Raw genomic sequence first — 18984 nt, forward strand, 5'->3', positions numbered from 1 at the left:
GACCCCTTACAAGTCACACAAGATTGCGTCACCCTCAACGTAAGTAAACATTCAATATTATGTAATAACAAAAGAGATCTTGGATTGAATTGCCTTGAGTCATCTTAAGAAATGCTATTGGGAATATTTCTTCAAGTTTAAACAATTTATTCGAATGTAAATAAATATTTTTGCAGGAAAATGCCCAAAAACGCCATGTGTATGATAAGTGTTGGATTTTACTGCCAGAAAACGCTCAAGTGATGATGACGGTTACTAGATGGTGCCACTAGCTGGCATGTTGTGCCGCGCTAATGTCAATTGCCAGGAGTCAGCAGAAGAAATACTATCGAGAATTTTACTTTAAGTATGAACGATCGATTCTAGTCGATGCGGTTATTTTTTGCAGGAAAATGTCAGAATATGCTTGTGGTGTAATAATGCGTTCTAAAGCATGCTACGAGCCCGCCATTAGGTGCCACGGTGGTGGCAACGGCCTTAGACTTACGTGTTCTACAGCTTAACGATAATCTGGGAGGTGTTAAAGGATTTTTTCGAGGGAGGGGAACTAAAATCTAACACTCGGTCAAAGAAACGAGGTATTTTCATTAAAATATCTCAGAAATAGCTCTTAATGTGGATTAAATTTACCTCTAATGCGATTATGTGGAATACGGAGAAGAATATTATTCAAATGTGCAGTATTTACCCAGAAATGCATGGTCTTGGCTCAAAGAGACAAGGCATATTCATTAGAACCTAAAAAAATATCTCTTAATATGGCTTGAACTTACGTCTGTGCACTCTTCATGGGCCCCTGAATTCTAGCATTCACGCGAGAATGCGTCATTCTCAGTTATAAGCAGGGATTCCCCACTTGACTGGTGCCCCCTTGCCTCTCACAAGACACGCAAGATTGCATCACCCTCAAAAAAGTAAACTTTCCATATTACGTAAGAACCAAAGAAATCTTAAAAAATGTCTTGGGAAAAATGTCCTAAAAAACGTCTTGAAATGTCTTGAAACGTCTTGAAAAAAATGCCTGACGGAAAAATGTCTTAAGAAACGACTTGAAATGTCTTGAAACGTGAAAAAGTCCTGAAGAAAAATGTCTTAAAACGTCTTGAACAATGTCTTGATGAAAATTGCCTTAAAATGTCTTAAAATTTCTTAGAACACCTTGAGAAACGTGACGAAAAAAGTCTTAAAAACGTTTTGAAATGTCCTGAAACGTCTTGAAGAAAAATGTGTTAAAAAGCGTCTTGAAATGTCTTGAAGCGTCTTGAAGAAAAGTATCTTAAAAACGTCTTGAAAAGTCCTGAAGAAAACATTCCCTATTACGTAACAGGCACCTGAATTCCCTGAAAGTTTTTTTTTCTGGCCCTCCTGGGCTGTTTAAAACAGCCAAAGAAAAAACAAACCTTATTACGTAATATTCAGATGTACTTTACCGTTATATGAGTGCTATAGCAGTGGTTCCCAACCTTTTTCGGTCCGCGTACCCCTAGTCAAGGCCCAAAAAGTTTGTGTACCCCTTTCTTGAGAATCGTTGTTTTACTTTTTTCTTAACTAAAATCAGATTTTCAAAAACACGAGATTTATTGTCCAATATGACGGTGCTTAAATGTACGTACAAAATCAATGAGAAACTTGAGGCTGCTTTTTTGCTAAAATATTATCAAATCTTGGCTCGATGTCACTAACGGCAATTATAAGGTCATTTTGTACACTCAGTCTGTTTCTGTGTTTGGTTTTGATCAATGACATTGCCGAAAATGACACTTCACAAAGGTAAGTGGATCCGAATGGTAACAAAGCAGACATGGCGATTTCACTTAGTTCCTTGTATTCTCCTTTCACCTCCAGCCAAAACTGGGAAACAGTTACATTTTGGAATTTCAGTTCTAAGGCGCGATCACTGGCAAGTTCGATTAGATTCTCTGTAAGCTTGTCACTAAGACCGGAGCTTGAGGTCACGTCTTCAACAAATGGATTTTGGATCCAATCCTGCGTTCTATCTTGGTTCATAATCGATGGGAAATATGACACAAGTTCATCTCGCAACTTTGTCAGATGCTCCCGAATACAATCACAGATTGTGTTGAGGTTATCAATTTCACTATCGTCCGCAAACTTGTCAAGGGTCGGGAAGACACTAACGCTGTTTCTTTGAACCTTTTTAAGCCAGAACTCCAATTTCTTGATGAAAGCACACATCTTCGAATTCAGGGAGAGTTCGTCCGTCCGGAAACCTTGCATTGACAGATTCAAGTCATTCAGTTTGTCGAAAATATCCGCAAGATAGGCCAGCCTGCAGAACCAGTCCTGGTTTGCAAAAAGTGAACTGAATGCAGATTTTTGCTCCAGAAGAAACATATGAACTTCTTGTCGAAGCTCGAAAAGTCTGTTTAAAATCTTCCCACGAGACAACCAGCGAACTTCTGTGTGCAGAAGTAAATGTTGATGTTCTGAACCCATCTCTTGGCACAGCAACTTGAACATTCTTGAGTTCAGTGGTCGGGCTTTGATGAAGTTGATCACTTTTACAGCCTCGTTGAGGGTCTCGTGCAGATGTTCGTTCATCCTTTTCGATGCAAGAGCTTGCCTGTGAATGATGCAGTGCAACCACTTCACCTTTGGATTTTTCTTCCTTATCCAGTTCATGAGCCCATTATTCTTCCCTGTTAGGGCGGCAGCTCCATCACTGCAAACTGATAGACACCAGTCCCACAAGATGCCCCCTTCTGCGAAGAATTTGTCAATCACCTTGAATAGTTCTTCTCCTGTTGTTCTTGACTGTAGGTTTTGACAAAACAGAATATTTTCTCTTATGTCAGAACAATCTTGATATCGAACAAAGACGATCACCTGGGCTTCACCTGACACATCCGTGCTTTCGTCAAGCTGTAACGCAAACATCTTCGTCAACTTTATTTGCTCAATAACCTGCATGACAATATCGCTTGCAATGTCTTCTATCCTTCTTGAAATGGTATTGTTCGACACAGGTATAGACTGAAGGGCAGTAGCAGTTTTCGTGTCAAACATTATTTCACTGACTTTCACTAGTGCTGGTAATATCAGACATTCGGCGATGGTGTGCGGTTTTTTCTGTTTCGCAACTAAATATGAAACAGCATACGAAGCCCGGAGAGCCTTTGAAGAAACTGATGCCACTTTTGCAATTTCCAAACAGTTACTAGCGAATGCTTCTTGTTTACGCTTGAAAAACTCTATGGGCTTACCGACATGAGAAGGGTGCACAGTACTGAGATGCCGGTTCATATGTGCAGGTTTCATGGAACTGTTGGCCAAGACTTGACCACAAAGAACGCACTGTGCATTCACTGGATCAGACTTTGTCGCACTAAATCCGAGCCCTAGGTATTCTGACAAATATCGACGCACTTTGACCGATGATTTGTCATATTTCTTCTTCTTAGGTGCAGGTTCAGAGTTTTGGGTACCATCATTCGGCTTCTTGTTATTCCTGATCAGGAATCTATCCATCTTTGTTTGCAACCACAATTCACGAACTTCGTGTTTCAACAGATGACAAGATACTGAACTCGCTGAGTTTAAATCGAGACCTTACGGCTATGGAGAAAAATTAGCATCGAGACCTTACGGCTATGGAGAAAAATTAGCGGGTTACTGAAAGCGAAAGTTTTGAAAATGAGTCTGAAATTACGTACAATGGGTTATGTTATCTGATTTTGAGGGAAATGTTGGAACTGAGTCAGAAACAAGTTTTAAAGATGTAGACTAAATTAATTTTGGGACCTTCGCGTACCCCCTGCGAGGGTTTCGCGTACCCCCTGGGGTACGCGTACCACCGGTTGGTAGTATTACGTAGGACCCATCGCGTGATAACGTTTTGAAAGACTAGTAGCTCCAGTAGTATACCCTTTATGGGCAATTTCAAAACTTAAACCCCTCACAACTTACAAGGAATCGGTTAGTTGTTGGAAGTGCAGGCAACTGACCAAAAATAAAAGATATATTATTGCATAGGGCAGCGGGAAAGTTGCAATGGAATTCTAGGAAATTGAAAGATACCCAAGCCAGAAAACAAACGGAGATTTAAAATCAAGCAAGGGATTAAATGAAGAACGGTTAGTTTCCTGAATTACAGTCCTTGCTAGATCATAAATTTTCAAAATTAACTTCAGTGTCGAGGGAAAGGCTGACATTCATATAATAGGACAATGTGAAGCACAAGATTGGACTAGGATGTGGAAAATAATTCTAAGCTTATGTCTCTAATCCATTAAAACATTTTTACAACATATAACTTCAAACTCTTATAGTATTTAAAGTCTCATATCAAACGACACCATGCCTTATGGTGAATCTGCAATAGCTTGAGAGCAACCTTGGGTATAAAGTTGAAATTTCCAGAGAGGGTCAGGGTAATTAGACATTAAGCCATGGCTTAGAGGAGAAGATATAACTAAATCAAAAGACCCTATGTGCAACCAGGTTGCCATAATATCTTATTTACAAAACCTCAGGAAAAGGATGCGGGGTGGAATAAATCCTTTCAGGCCATTAAACAGCATATCTGTAATATCTTGTTAACATCCTGGAAAACAACGTTGGAACTTGAGGAACAGAGCAAGGAGACTTTTTGTTTCGAATTTTTGAAGAGGGAGAGGCTGAATTGTGGAAGTTGTGGAAGAGGGAAGAGGCTAAAATTTCGTGTCTGATTCAGCAGACGTTTTTGCACTATAAGAACTTGCTTTCACATTCAGAGTTTGGAACAAAACCCACTTATTAGGTTAATCAAAAGACACTATGTCTTAACAAATGATCAAAATGGCATATCTGCATCACATTGAGAATAACTTGGGGTATCAAGTCAAAAGTTGCAGGGAGTGTTGACGAGGAGAGTGAGGTGAAATTGAACCTCCAACTATGGTTTGAAAGGAGACAGTAAAATTAAACCAAATGACATTACAGCATCGAGTTTATAAAAATAAATTATCTGCAATATCTCAAGAACAGCTTGGGGGCTGGAGTTAAAATTTTCAGGTTGCGTGGGAGAATGAAGAGGATAGGAGCAGGAATTCCAATTTTGTAGTGGGAAGGGAGAGAAAGCTCAAAAACTTTACACACATTTCTAATATTAATCAATAAAATAAACATAAAATGTCAATTTTATTTCAATTTTAAATGGCAATAAAATGTCTATCAAAAACAAACAAACATTAATTTTAAATTATGTTTTATAATAAAAAATCTTTTCAAGGAAAAGTAAATAGTAATATTAAAACCTAAGAGGAACGGAAATAAATGATATAATAAATTCAAACTAATAGGAATTATACTATTAATAAGCAACCCATAACAGGCAAATAAATAATTAAGTAAAAAAAAGATAATAGATATTGATATCTATGAATAAAAGAATCCTTAAATGAACAGAAATCAAAAGGAATAATCTTGTAAGAACTTGAATCGAATAGAAATTATTACAAACAGTAGGCCTGCCTTTGGAACCTTTTATATGGCATAGCGCCATTTGCGTTTTGCGCAAAAGAATATTCTAAGCACTTGATCAATTATAATTATCGCTTTGACAAATAAAAATTGGTGAGATTTCCTGAAAATAACATGAATATATGTCAAACTATGAGTCTGCTTTCAATAGTTCTCATTCAAAATTTTTACCATTTTCATCAAAATTGCAACATGAAACTTGTCCAAAGGCATTCTGGTTCTTTTGGGGACAAGTGGATTTAAAATTGCCAAACTGGCACTTTAGAAGAAACTGATCTGTTTCGTCGTGGGCAGCGCAATAGCGCTGCCAAAGTAAACAGCGATGTGGGCGCAAAGTTCTTTTTTTCTTAGACCAGGGCACTTCGTATTGAAGGTGTTATCATAGAAACTTCGAAAAGGACTCATTCCATTGAAAATTGAAAGGCTAGGACCCTTTTTATTAGTCGAAAGTGGCTGGAGGGCACCCAGCCCTCCTCCCACTCCCACCATTTCGCCAAACACATCCAATCAAAATTTTTAAATAGCCATTTTGTTCAACATAGTTAAAAAGGTCTGGAAATTATGTCTTTGAGGATGACTCCCCCACAGCCCTCAGAACAAGGGTCATGGCTTATGCGATGGGGGCATAAAAGGTTTTCCATAGAAAAGACAGTCGTATAAGCTTTGGAGGGGGCTTCTTGGATATGTAATCAGAAGTTCAAGTGCTCCTTTTAAAATCTAAAGTGATCCAAGGGCTGTTACCCCCTCCCCCACACCTCATATTTACCCGGGATGCATCTGGTGACAATTGTGAGGTGGCCATTTGTTGCCGTAGAAATTTCCTAAATGGCTTATTCGATTTCATGTTATAAGGGATAGTGGCCTTTTTAATAGTAAAAAGTGATAAGAGGGCAAAAAGCCCCTCCACGCCCATTAATTCCCAAAACCCATCTAAACAAAATTTTGAGAAAGCCATTTTGTTCAGCATAGTTGAAAGGTCTGGAAATTATGTCTTTGAGGATGATAACCCCCCCCCCCTTCTACAGCCCTGAGCGCAAGGGTGTTAAGCTATGCTCCGAGGACATACAAGGTTTTTATGGAAAGGGTGATCGTATAAACTCCAGAAGAAGTTCATTGGATTGAAAATCAGATGTTCTAGTGGCCTTTATAAGAGAAAAAGTGACCAAGGAGCAGCCACTCTTCGCATCTCCAGGAAGAGTTGAAGGCATCGAGCTGAAACTTTAAGCGTGTGTTGAAGGGAGTATTGAAGAAACCAAAGCTGATATGCGCCTACTGCTACTAATGCTGTTGCTACTACACAAGCTACGGTTATTAAGATGAAGCTTTTAAGTAATATTTAGGGGGATGTTGAACTAAGTCAAAGCAAACTATGAGCATGTTAATTTCAAAAATGGTGACAAAGCAATATCGGAAGAACAACTTATATCATTAAGCTAGACTTTTAAGGGTAAGTTGTGGGAGATTTTGAACTATCCAGAAGGCAGCATATGTATAGTTTTAATACTACCACTACATTTACTGTAACTAATTACGATAAGGGTATTAAGGTGAAACTTTCAGGGAATGTTTAGGAGGAGTTTCAATTATTCGAAAAAACTGTATTCATACAGATTTTCAAAAGGGCGTAGGAGCTATATCACTGACACCACCACTCTATAATAGCTAGAAATATCAAGCTAATTCGATTCAAAATTAAAAGACCTAAAAACCTTTAAAGAACTCAATTCGATTCAAAATTAAAAGCTTTGGTGCCCTTTTAAGAGTAGAAAGAGATCGGAGGGCAAGGAACCATTCTCTCAAGCCCATTCATTTTCCGAACGCATCCAGTCAAAATTTTGAGACAGCCATTTTGTTCAGCATAGCAGTACTACTCCTTAGGGAAATTGGGCATGTCAACCCCCAACAATCATGCAATTGGCCCATGCTTTGAAACTAAATGTTCCTTTTCAAAAGGCATTGCGTTTATAGTTACCAGTAAGACACCTCAGCAATATATCGAGAACGACTGGGGTATTAAATTGCATCTTTGGGATTGCTACTATTACTACTTCTGCTCTTAAAATTTAAATAAATAAAAACAGTGTAAGAGTATCTAGGTTGTTAAAGAGCATAGATAGAACCTTTCGGGAATTATATTAAGCTTTATTTTTTTAGATCAACTTCAGGAGTTATAAAATTAGATTAAGAAATACTGTTGGTGTCGAGAATAAGAATTGTTGAAAAAGTTTCTCCAACGTACAAATAGCAACCAAAGTATGAATTCTTATGGAAACAAAAAATTAAAAGATATAAATTTTTTCCATGAAAAAAAAATATTTCAATAAAAAACCAACAGAAATTAATTTAAAAAAATTTTTCCACAAAACAAGTTTTTCAAAGAAAAGCAAAGAGCTCCATTAAGCCAAAAATGAGCAAAAATAAAGCTAAATAATCTTCCAAGCGCAGAACTACCACAAATCAGCATCAATAAATAAATGAAACTCAAAACGGACAGGAATTCCAATAAATAGCCCAGTCAAACTCAAAACGAGCAAAAATTAACATGAGTAGGGCTGATAGCACACACTGTCTTCTTAAGATCAGAACATAATTTTTGCTTCATTGAAAAAAAAATCTTTTAGATGTTTTCATTTTTACATTTATAAATAAAAAATTATTAAAACTTTAAGGAACAAATATTAGTATATGTCAATTAAATTGACAGTCCACGTTCATTTGTTTGTTCGTTTTTGCTTTTCAGTAAAGGGTAAATGAAGCAATATGAGACACTCACAGCCTCTCGTAATGCCTCATTTATTACATATTTTCAATATAAATGCAAAGCAGTGGTTGGTATGTATTGTTATCATTCTTTTATTTGACATTACCTATTCCAGATTTTCTTCTCTTATAGTAACTATCTTCGTGTACATAAGGTGGTCCTTTGGAGATACCATAACTTTTTTTAGGTTTCTTGAAACCATTCGCTTTTTTAGATTTTTTGTATCCCTTATGTTTGTGGCCTTTTTCGATTAAGTCCTCAAGGATGTCATCTTCATGTCCATACCCATAAGGATCCGACATGTAAGTATTAAATTTAACATCCTAAAAAAAGAGAGAATACAATTATTACCTGAACTTCAAATATGCTTATATTTAATGTTTTTTTTTTTCACTAAACATAGATTCTCTGTTTGAAAAAGAATTTTTTTTTCATTTTCTTTTCTTTTCCAAGGCAATGACTGGTGTAAGGTTACAATCGGAGTGAGCTATGAATTAATGAGTTGATACCAGTGAGACCTTGAGGATTAAAAGTATTAATGGTTTAATAAAATAATGTTTCTGTCTTATACTCAGTAAACTGAATTCTGTATAGAAAAAGGCAACAATAAATAAAAACTCCGTAAAACCGTAGATGTAAGAAGAAGGAAACAACAGGATGAAAACCTGAACTAAGTGGAGCTTTTATTAAAAAGGACCAAGTTAGGATCTGTTAGGTTATTTTGGTTTGTTAATTCTTTGAATTAAAGAGACAAGCTTTGAGTTAGGAATTACATTCCTAACATTAGAGTAATGTAGGAATTCCAGTTAAAAGGTTGCATGTTTAAAAACAAATCGGATAGTAATCTTTCTTAATTTGGCAAACCTAAAGTAAACAAAACAACATTTTCTGAAAGTCAAAGTAAAAGTTACTAAACGATATTAAACGAGCAGAAATTATTTTACATAGAAGATAGAAACTAAAATTTACAAATCTATGTTGCATAGGGAGTGGTAACCACCCTTATAAACCACCGCGCTGAGAATCAAGTTACTTCTTTAGTCCCACTAAATTTGAATTTGTTCAAAATTTGTTTTGTTTCGAGTAAAACACACACAGTATCTTAACATTACGAGGGGGAACCCTGGATCATCTTATTCAGCAGTACCAATGGGAGGGGGTGTTCACCCTCTTAGATATTGAAAATACCATTTTGGCCTTGTCTTTGCCCCTCTCAAAGATTTTTAAAAATCCATTTACCCTCCCCCCAACATTTTTGTGAATTTTCACCACTGGAACGGGCCTATTCAGCGGACTCATTTTGGGGAGGATGAAAAATTCGAAGTTAAATCAGCTTCATATTAACAAATTTGGAATTTCTGCTGCGGCATTTTACAATGACCAACTTTAAATTAAGAAAGCAAAATAGGAGAGTTTAAACTGACCTTTAAATAATATCCAATGTCCTCCAGTGCCTCTCCTTTGGCAAGCAATATCTTTCCTTTCAATTTGAGAATTTTTCCAACACCAATAAGTAAGGCTCCCTTTGCTTTGACTAGACTGCCATATACTTTGAATAAGAAGTACTTTTTCATTCCTTCAACATCTGGATAAGACTGAAAGATGATTAATATGCATTGTTTTTAAAAAAATAGCGGCTTTCAGAAAAATACTGGTGCTTAGTTGCTAGCTTGAAAACCCTACAAAATATTGTCAGAGAACATTCGAAGCGGATAGAATCAGGAGTTTTAGCAAATTATCACAGTTCTTAAAAATGTATATATTCGAGGGCTTTGCTAATGGCTCAAGAGAAGCCAATAGTATCCCTAGAGCTAAATCTTATTCCAAATATGAGTAAAAAAGTTTTTTTTTTCCAAAGGGATGAAAGGTTTCCCTACAAATTTTCCGTTTAGTGAATGGTCAAAACTCTAGAAGCGGAGCGGACACCTGTGGCAGGATTGGGAGGCAAAGCTGATGCTAGGCCTACCCCTAATGAAACGCAAAACTATGTTAAAATTATTACTTTTAAAGAAATTCCGAAAACTATGACAATTTCTGGGTAAAAAAAAAATGTTTTTGAACATTCCCTTTTCTCTTATAATAAAGTTTTGCAGGCTTGTCCAGGTCGAAATTTCTAGTAGGTGACCATCGTTCTTAACTATTAAATAACCTAAATCCATAAGAGGGATGTGCACTAATAAAAACATTTGTTCAGTTTTCAGTTTTGTTACACTTAACTGTACCAAACCTTAAAACTGAATTTTTTTCAAAATCTCCGACTTTCCAGGAAAAACGGCTGAATAAGTAAAGCAGACATTTAAATTGCTTTTCTGAATACTTGTATAGTAACAACAATCCGTTGAAAACGTGTTCTATTTCGAGCAATGCCATAGTGAAAATTTAGCGTTGAGAGTGGCTGGTTGAGGAAGTGGTAATCCTCCTCATTTATAGGAGAAACTAATTGAGAGATTGATACAGGTCTTTTAGAGAATAGAGGGAAATGCTTTAAGATTGTGAGCCTTTGTTAGTTTAGGGGGAAAGGGTGGGATCCCAAAATGTACCAAATTGAAAAATAACAATTACACTTCAGACAATAATTTTAAATATGAAGGAAGCTACAGCTCTTCTATTCCCTTTGGGAATTCGCACTAAAGTCTAACCTTTGCCCAAAAACCATCCGTCATAAAGGAGCGCCCCTGATTTTTTTGGGCGAGAGGGGGTCTGGAATGCCAAAAAGTGGTCTACTGTATTTGCGCGTGTAAATACTAGAACATGGTCTGTCATTTCCGGCTAGAAACAGTCCTAAAATAATATGAGAGCTTTTACTCCTTAGCATCAACATTACATGCCACCTCAATATACAATCGTCTAAACTACACAATTTTAGAGGCCAAATTCTATCTTCTTTATCTGGAACTAGCTGTTGAGGTGGCGCTTCGCGCCACCCGAACACCTAGTTGGTGGGGGCGCTTCACGCCCCCCAAGCCCCCCCGCGCGCGTAAGTTGTTACGCGCCATATTAGTTACGCGCCATTGTAGTTGTGTCCCTGTGTACCACCTATGAATATAGATAGATTTATATGTGTTTTGAACTACGTAAAACTTGCGAATATACAACATTCTTGGCTTTCCCATTGTCTGTGCATATACAAAGCATTATGTACTTATAATGACGTCATATGCAAACGCTCTTTTTAAAAACAAACAAACATGCATACACACAACTCGTTTTTATATAGATAGATAGATAGATAGATACAATACAAATTAACTGCGTAAAACTTGCGAATGTACAACATTCTTCGCTGTCCAATTGTCGCTGCATATAAATAGATTGTCAGGTTTACCGACCCTCGAACATTCAACGTACAATTGTCCATGGGAAAAACAATCAGTATTAAGATCTATACCATATTTTTCTAATGATTGACCTTAATTGTTTAGAATATTCGGAAATACTTTTTCAATCAATTCATTTTTGGACGTCACTAAATTACAGAATTCAGCAGGTAGTTGTATACGTCCTGAAATTGAGTCTACTGGGAGCTTTCCGTTTCCAATTGCCAGCAATTGGTCTGAAAATGTTTGACCAGATTCATCGTTTTGCAATCGGACACGCATATTTGTAGTTAATTTTAATGTCTTTACGTGCGCCCATAAATTAGAATTTTTCAGGCAAGCATTCATTTCGTCTGAAGGGGTTGATCTAGGTATTATAGGTAATGTTTGCCTGAAACCTTCCGCAAGCAATATTAATGTGCTGCCAAAGGGTTTCGAATTCCCTCGCAAATCTTTCAAACATTGATCCAGAGCCTCGAACGATTTTTTGTGTGCCATTGTGCACTCGTCCCAAATAATAAGTTTGCATTGCTGCAATACTTTACCCATCCCAGATGATTTGGAAATATTGCACGTGGGAGTTTTGAATGCAAATTCAGAGGCAATTTTAAAGCGGAATTTCAAAGCGGAATTCAAAGCAGTTCTTCCGCCAGGCAGCAACGGTGTGGCTATTCCGGACGACGCAATTAGCCAACGCCATATCATTTTTTGATCGAATTGATGCCAGAATCAGTTTTATCACAAACGTTTTACCAGTACCTCCTGGCGCATCCAAAAAGAAAATTTCTCCAACGTTGTTATCGACACAATGCATTATCGTATCATAAATGTCTTTTTGCTCATATATAGAAACATGGTGAATTTTCTATATATAAATAATATATAGAAATATTATTTTGTACATACGACAACAGATCATCGTGTTGTAACTTTATTCACGATCCAATTCTACACATGTCGAAACAGCAGCGGTACGATTAGGTGAAGGCATTCCCAAATCCTGAAGAGGTTTGTTTGCCATACATACGCACAAATCTTCTATAATAACTAAAGTGTAGTTATAAATTTCTGATGTAAAATCAAAAGTCATATCTGACGTCTCTAACCGTTTTCGATGGAGTATATCTTCGGACATTTTCGATTTATATTTTTTCCAAAACTCTGTAGGAGCTGAAGGAGAGCAAGTTGTTAGTATGATTCCAAACAATGCACGAATTTGACTTGGAGTTATCCCAGTGTTGGTCATTCTCCAATAAATTCAGAGCTTAGCATGCACCACGGTAAGTGTCATGTATTGTACCGTTTACAGTTCACAATTACTCAAAGGACGTCGGACCAGGTACATTCACCAAAAGCAGGCGTAGAAAGAAGCATTCATGTTGATTGGGGTGAACGGTGTAGAGTCTTCCTATCGTGGTATCTTTGAAGATGGTAGGTTGGCCGTCGACTGACTTACCCTGTTTTTGACGTTCAAATACTTTATTTTTAGTATTCCACGTGTAATACGAAGGCACTTCAGTATACAGCAGCTTTTTTGCAAAAGAATCATTTTTGCATAGCGAAAATAAAGCAGTTAACTTTGTATCCGGTGGATTCAGGGCTCTTTGTTGCACGTTGGATTCCGAAAAATAAACATGTTGACCATTCTGTAAATGTACCGCTAAGTGAACAACAGCTGGACTACGTTCATGTATCAGAAATGAAAGAATTCGCCAAACAGCTTCATTACTGCTTATGAATCTTCCAGCCTGATATTGTACGATTTCGTCGATATCTTTGATTTCGGACTGCAAGAAAAAAACTGCCATGTCACTGCCTTTGTTGACGTATTTATATATGTATTTGATTGCCTTTACGGATTTACAGCATTCAACGTTTATGTGTGCATTAAATGTTTTTGATAATAATGGGGAATACGGAACAACCCACTGGTTATATACTTCGATGGTGGTACCGTTACGCTTCTTTATTATTGCTGTTTTACCGCCATCTTCAGTAGATCTTCTTCTATATTGTGGGTAACCATCATTACCAGTAATTGTGTTGGGTACTAAAAGTCGAGGAAATTGCTTTGTGCACCTTCCTTTGGCCATGCATGGTGAATTTTCGTTCAGTGCACCGCAAGGTCCATGTATCATATTTTTTACAACAATATCGTATAGCCACTTATCGACATTTTCATCAGGTATTTCAGCAGAAATCACATCATCAATTTCATTAGAAGTAATTTTATAATGTAGCCAGATTAGTATATGTGCGTGTGGCAATCCTCGTTTTTGCCATTCCACTGAGTACATCCAGCATCTTACTGATCCAAACACTTCAAGTTTTACTATGTAGTTTATCAGTGATTTCAACTTTTGCCGGAAGACACGGGCCGTAATGTCATGTCTATGAACCGCCGATTGTCCTTGAAGTAAAAGCTGCTGTATCTCGTCCCACGATTGATAACATGTAAATGTAATAAATAAATCTGGACGACCATAGAGACGAACATACGCAATAGCATCTTGAGCATATTCATGCATATGACGGGGACTGCCAGCATATGACGAAGGTAAAATCGTTCATCTTCCAACGTTGGTTGTATTACCGTCATTTACAACTGCATCTCGCAAATGAATGTATTGTTCAGAGCGGAGCTTGGTCTGATTCAGACGGATAAATAGCAAACGTTCTGATTCAATTTTTGCACACATATCAACGATGTATTGGTGAAACAATTGACGGCATTTTAAAATATAATTGTCTTCATCCTACCAAATCATTAGTCTATAGGAATAATAATGCATTGCACTGCATTTCTTATTCATTTCTTTGTTAGTGGCTGGATTTATCAATTTATTATTAAAGTGATAGCCGTCGGCTCCATCCCAAAAAATGATAGGATATTGTAGGGCATCGTAGCATCGATGAGTTTCAGCAATTCTTACCAATTGAGCGTTTTGCTTATGAAGAATAATATCTCGAGGTAAAAACTGATCACCGACCATAACGATTGCCACTTCGTCGATAGTTGGAGCATTGTATCTACGCACATGTTGGCCAGGAGGCGTTTTGTCAGTGGAAATAACAATTTTATGCGTATCAGTAGGCATCAAATCGATGTCTGTTTTAAACAGACGCACAAAATTATTATTTTCGTGGAAAAGATGTTGCAATTGGGAAACGATTGTCCTTTCAACGTCGGGAGAAATTTCGCAACGTTCATTCAATTCATAATTTCTATCACTGATGAAGTACAATTGTAAAAATCTATGATTATCGCCTGAGAATGGTAGAAGGGGCCCTGCTCTATGATAAATTTGCCCTTTTACTTTGAAAGTAGGCATAAATTGATCTGGATTTTCGATTTGGGCACCAAACGACGTCATTTGGAAACATGAGTTATATTTTCTGATTTTTGATAAAAAAAAAAAACGCTTAGATTCTGACGTAGTTCCAGTAAGCAAAGTCTCCAATGCCTCTGGGGGTGCAGCCAGTTGAGGAAGTTTAACTTTTCCTGAGGCGCAACACATTCCCATTGTTTCACCATTAAATTTCAAGGCCTTGCAGTAAGGACAAATTTTAGACATAGTTCTGATTTGAACACATCTACTATAATCATTGACTGGGCTGTACCTGAATGCCATGCGATAATTTTCACGTTGCTCTTGTGATTCCTCGGCACGCTTTCTTTTGGCATTATCTCTTGAAGCCGCAAGCCTGTTTTCACGTTGCTCTTGTGATTCCTCGGCACGCCTTGTTTTTTCACTTTCTCTTTTAGCAGCAAGTCTGGTTTTGCGTTGCTCTGGTAGTTCCTCGACACGCCTTCGTTGACGGAAATTGCACATTCCTAATCTGGCATTATCTCTTGAAGCCGCAAGCCTGTTTTCACGTTGCTCTTGTGATTCCTCGGCACGGCTTCTGTTCTTACTTTCTCTATCAGCCGCAAGCCTGTTTTCTTGCTGTTCTTGTGATTCCTCAGCACGCTTTCTTTTCTTACTTTCTCTATCAGCAGCAATTTTTTTGGCATAGACACTTTGAGCAGCTTCCTCGGCTGTTGTCATTGTAGGTTCTTCAGTCATTTTACAATTAAACATTTTCCGTCCACGATCTTCTTACAATTCAAAAATTGTCTTTGAACGAATTTCTTAAATACCTTTAATGACGTCATCGTCATAACAAACATGACGACAACTAACTTCATGACGACATGACGACATGATGACATGACGCCACTCGACAGACATAACACACATACAACTTATTTATATATATATGGATAACTCTCACAAAAGTGGGAAAATTCTATGCTCTCAATATGATTGAGAGGCTTTGGGTACCTCACCATTCCCCACTCCCGACGAAAATATCTAAAGTCAACCCATTAATAGTTAGTGTGATCCATACAATACTGCGTAACCATTTGTAACACTGTATATCCGTTCTATGTTAGTGCCCATCATTTTGTATGAGCTCTTTATTTGTTCAGGTGTGAAAATGGACCATGTGGCAATATGACCTCTGAAATCGAGAAAAAATGGATATAGCTTTGGGCACTTCTAAATCAATGGGCTACTTCCGAATTTCTACTCGAAGGCGCTTTACCGTAGCTGAGCTGAAATTTGTGTTTTGCAGCAAAAAAAAAAGCAGAATCAGCGCTTTGTTCTAGTAAAACCTTTAACTTTTGGCCTATATATAAACCTTTTTGATAATTCCAAACTGATTTGCAGTCTCAAACTTTTCAGTCGGTAGTATTTTAGCCCTGTTCGGGTCAAGAATTTTGATTTACGGGACAAAATGGCAGAAATCAGAAGATTCCCGTGGCAGAATCTCTTTTACTGCTTAAAAAGTGACTAAAACTGAGCCATCCTGATATCTGACGATCTCTACTTTGTATAATTACTGGGAAATACGACTACTTCTGGGATATGATATCATATTTAGGAGGATATGTCTACTCCTTGGATAAGCAACAAACAAAGATGTATTTATTTTCAAATTTTTCGGAAAAATACGAAATTAAAAATACGAATCACCATAAAAAATACGAATCGTTAGAAAAAAAGGCCTCTGATTTTAGAGTGTCGGATACTATTCGAACGAGCCTGTCCTTGCAGTTTGTTCCCACGTCGGACATATTAGTTTTCTGAACAATTTATATTATACAATTTACTGTAAATCTAAATATATATTGCAGGGAAGTGTCCATCTATAATAGTGGGGGTAATTTGACAATCCAGGCAATTTCAGCCTATTGTTAGATATTGTTCCATAGTGGCAAAAAGGGCAGATATTAGCACTTTGCTCAAGCGTGAGCTTTTGTGTTACATAAGATATGCAGAAGAATTTTAGATTTCCATTCGATTGAATTCTCTCTATATATCTCAACACGAAATAATCATTGTCAAAGAATCCCCTCATAAAAAAAAACCAAAACAAATAAATAAACATGCAGCTGTTACCGTCCTTTTCGGGGATAACATGAGAAAAATGAGCTTTTCTATTAAACAAGCAAATTGTCAGTCTTAGAAGTAATTAAAAGTAAGTAACCAGTTTGTGAAAACTAATGTATACTAAAACCTGAATAAAAACCAGTTTGACTTTATTAGCTAGACTACTTAGTTTAAAGAGATATCAAACAGTTCGTGGTAACGAACTGTAGTAAGGAGCGACCCGGCTCAATAGTAACCAAAACTCTAAAAAATGGAATTTTGATACCAATAGCTACATCAAAAGAATCGCATTTTAATGCTGGTTTTAAATATATAAGTTTCATCAAGTTTAGTCTTACCTATCAAAAGTTACGAGCCTGAGAAAATTTGCGTTATTTTAGAAAAAAGGGGGAAACGCCCCCTAAAAGTCATAGAATCTTAACGAAAATCACACCATCAGATTCAGCGTATCAGAGAACCCTACTGTAGAAGTTTCGAGCTCCTATCTACAAAAATGTGGAATTTTGCATTTTTTGCCAGAAGGCAGATCACGGATGCGTGTTTATTTGTTTTTTTGTTTTTTTGTGTTTTTTTTGTTTTTTTTTCCCCAGGGGTGATCGTATCGACCCAGTTGTCCTAGAATGTTGCAAGAGGGCTCATTCTAACTGAAATGAAAAGTTCTAGTGCCCTTTTTAAGTGACCAAAAAAATTGGAGGGCACCTAGGCCCCCTCCCACGCTAATTATTTTCCCAAAGTCAACGGATCAAAATTCTGAGATAGCCATTTTATTCAGCGTAGTCGAAAAACCTTATAACTATGTCTTTGGGGACGACTTACTCCCCCACAGTCCCCGTGGGAGGGGCAACAAGTTACAAACTTTGACCTGTGCTTACATATAGTAATGGTTATTGGGAAGTATACAGGCGTTTTCAGGAGGATTTTCTTGGTTTGGGGGAGGGGTTGAGAAGAGGGGGATATGCTGAGGGAACTTTCCTTCGAGAATTTGTAATGGGAGAAGAAAATTTCCATGAAGGGAGAGCAGGATTTACTGGCATTATTTAAAAAAAAACAATTAAAAAATAAAAGGGAAAAAGCTTTTTCAGCTGGAAGTAAGGAACAGCAATAAAACTTAAAACAAACAGAAATTATTACCCATATGGGGGGCTCACCTCCTTCTAATACCTCGCTCTTTACGCTAAAGTATTTTCAGTAATTTCAACTACTTATTCTACGGCTTTTGTGATTCAGGGGGTCATTCTTAATGAATTGGGATAAAATTTAAGCTTTAGTGTAAAGAACGAGGTACTGACGATGGGGTGAATCCCCTCATATATGTAATAAAAACATGAGAATACAAAAGTTCTTTACGTAAGCTAATTTATAAGTTACGTAAATCTTTTACCAATAAAAAGATTCGTAAAAAATTAAAAGTTCTAGTTGCCTTTTTAATTAACCAAAAAATCGGGGGGCAACTAGGCTTCGTCCCCCACTCTTTTTTTCTCAAAATCATTCGATCAAAATTATGAGAAAGCCATTGAGCCAAAAAAAATAAAAAAATATGCAAATTTCGTTTTGATTATTCCTTTGCGGAGAGCAAAAATCAAAACATGCATTGATTCAAAAACGTTCAGAAATTAAATAAAAAAAACAAGTTTTTTTAACTGAAAGTAAGGAGCGACAGTAAAACTTAAAACGAACAGAAATTACTTCGTATATAAAAAGAGGCTGCTTCCTCATCAACACCCCGCTCTTTACGCTAAAGTTTTTACTGTTTTAAAAAGAAGAATTGAGAGAAAGAGTCAAACTTTAGCGTAAAGAGCGAGGTGTTGATGAGGAAGCAGCCTCTTTTTATATACGAAGTAATTTCTGTTCGTTTTAAGTTTTACTGTCGCTCCTTACTTTCAGTTAAAAAAAACTTGTTTTTTTTATTTAATCTAGTGTAAAGAAACGGTCTTAGGATTGGACATTAAGCTTGAAGGTCGAAGCACTGGTTTTATATATTTTGGGG

The 18984-nt window shown here is 37.0% G+C and overlaps 1 protein-coding gene across 1 annotated transcript in view; it reads right to left on the reverse strand.

Annotated features, from left to right (window-relative positions):
- Positions 1 to 18984, reverse strand: part of LOC136032505 (uncharacterized) — a 33702-nt gene that overhangs the window by 5142 nt on the left and 9576 nt on the right. Inside the window, exons 3-4 of the mRNA XM_065712811.1 lie at positions 9667 to 9837; positions 8349 to 8565 (exon numbers count right to left, since the gene is read on the reverse strand). Of these exons, the coding sequence (XP_065568883.1) occupies positions 8349 to 8565; positions 9667 to 9837 (388 nt within the window). The remainder of the gene's footprint in view (positions 1 to 8348; positions 8566 to 9666; positions 9838 to 18984) is intronic.

Source organism: Artemia franciscana, chromosome 10 (genome assembly GCF_032884065.1).
Source record: "Artemia franciscana chromosome 10, ASM3288406v1, whole genome shotgun sequence".
Taxonomy (NCBI): domain Eukaryota; kingdom Metazoa; phylum Arthropoda; class Branchiopoda; order Anostraca; family Artemiidae; genus Artemia; species Artemia franciscana.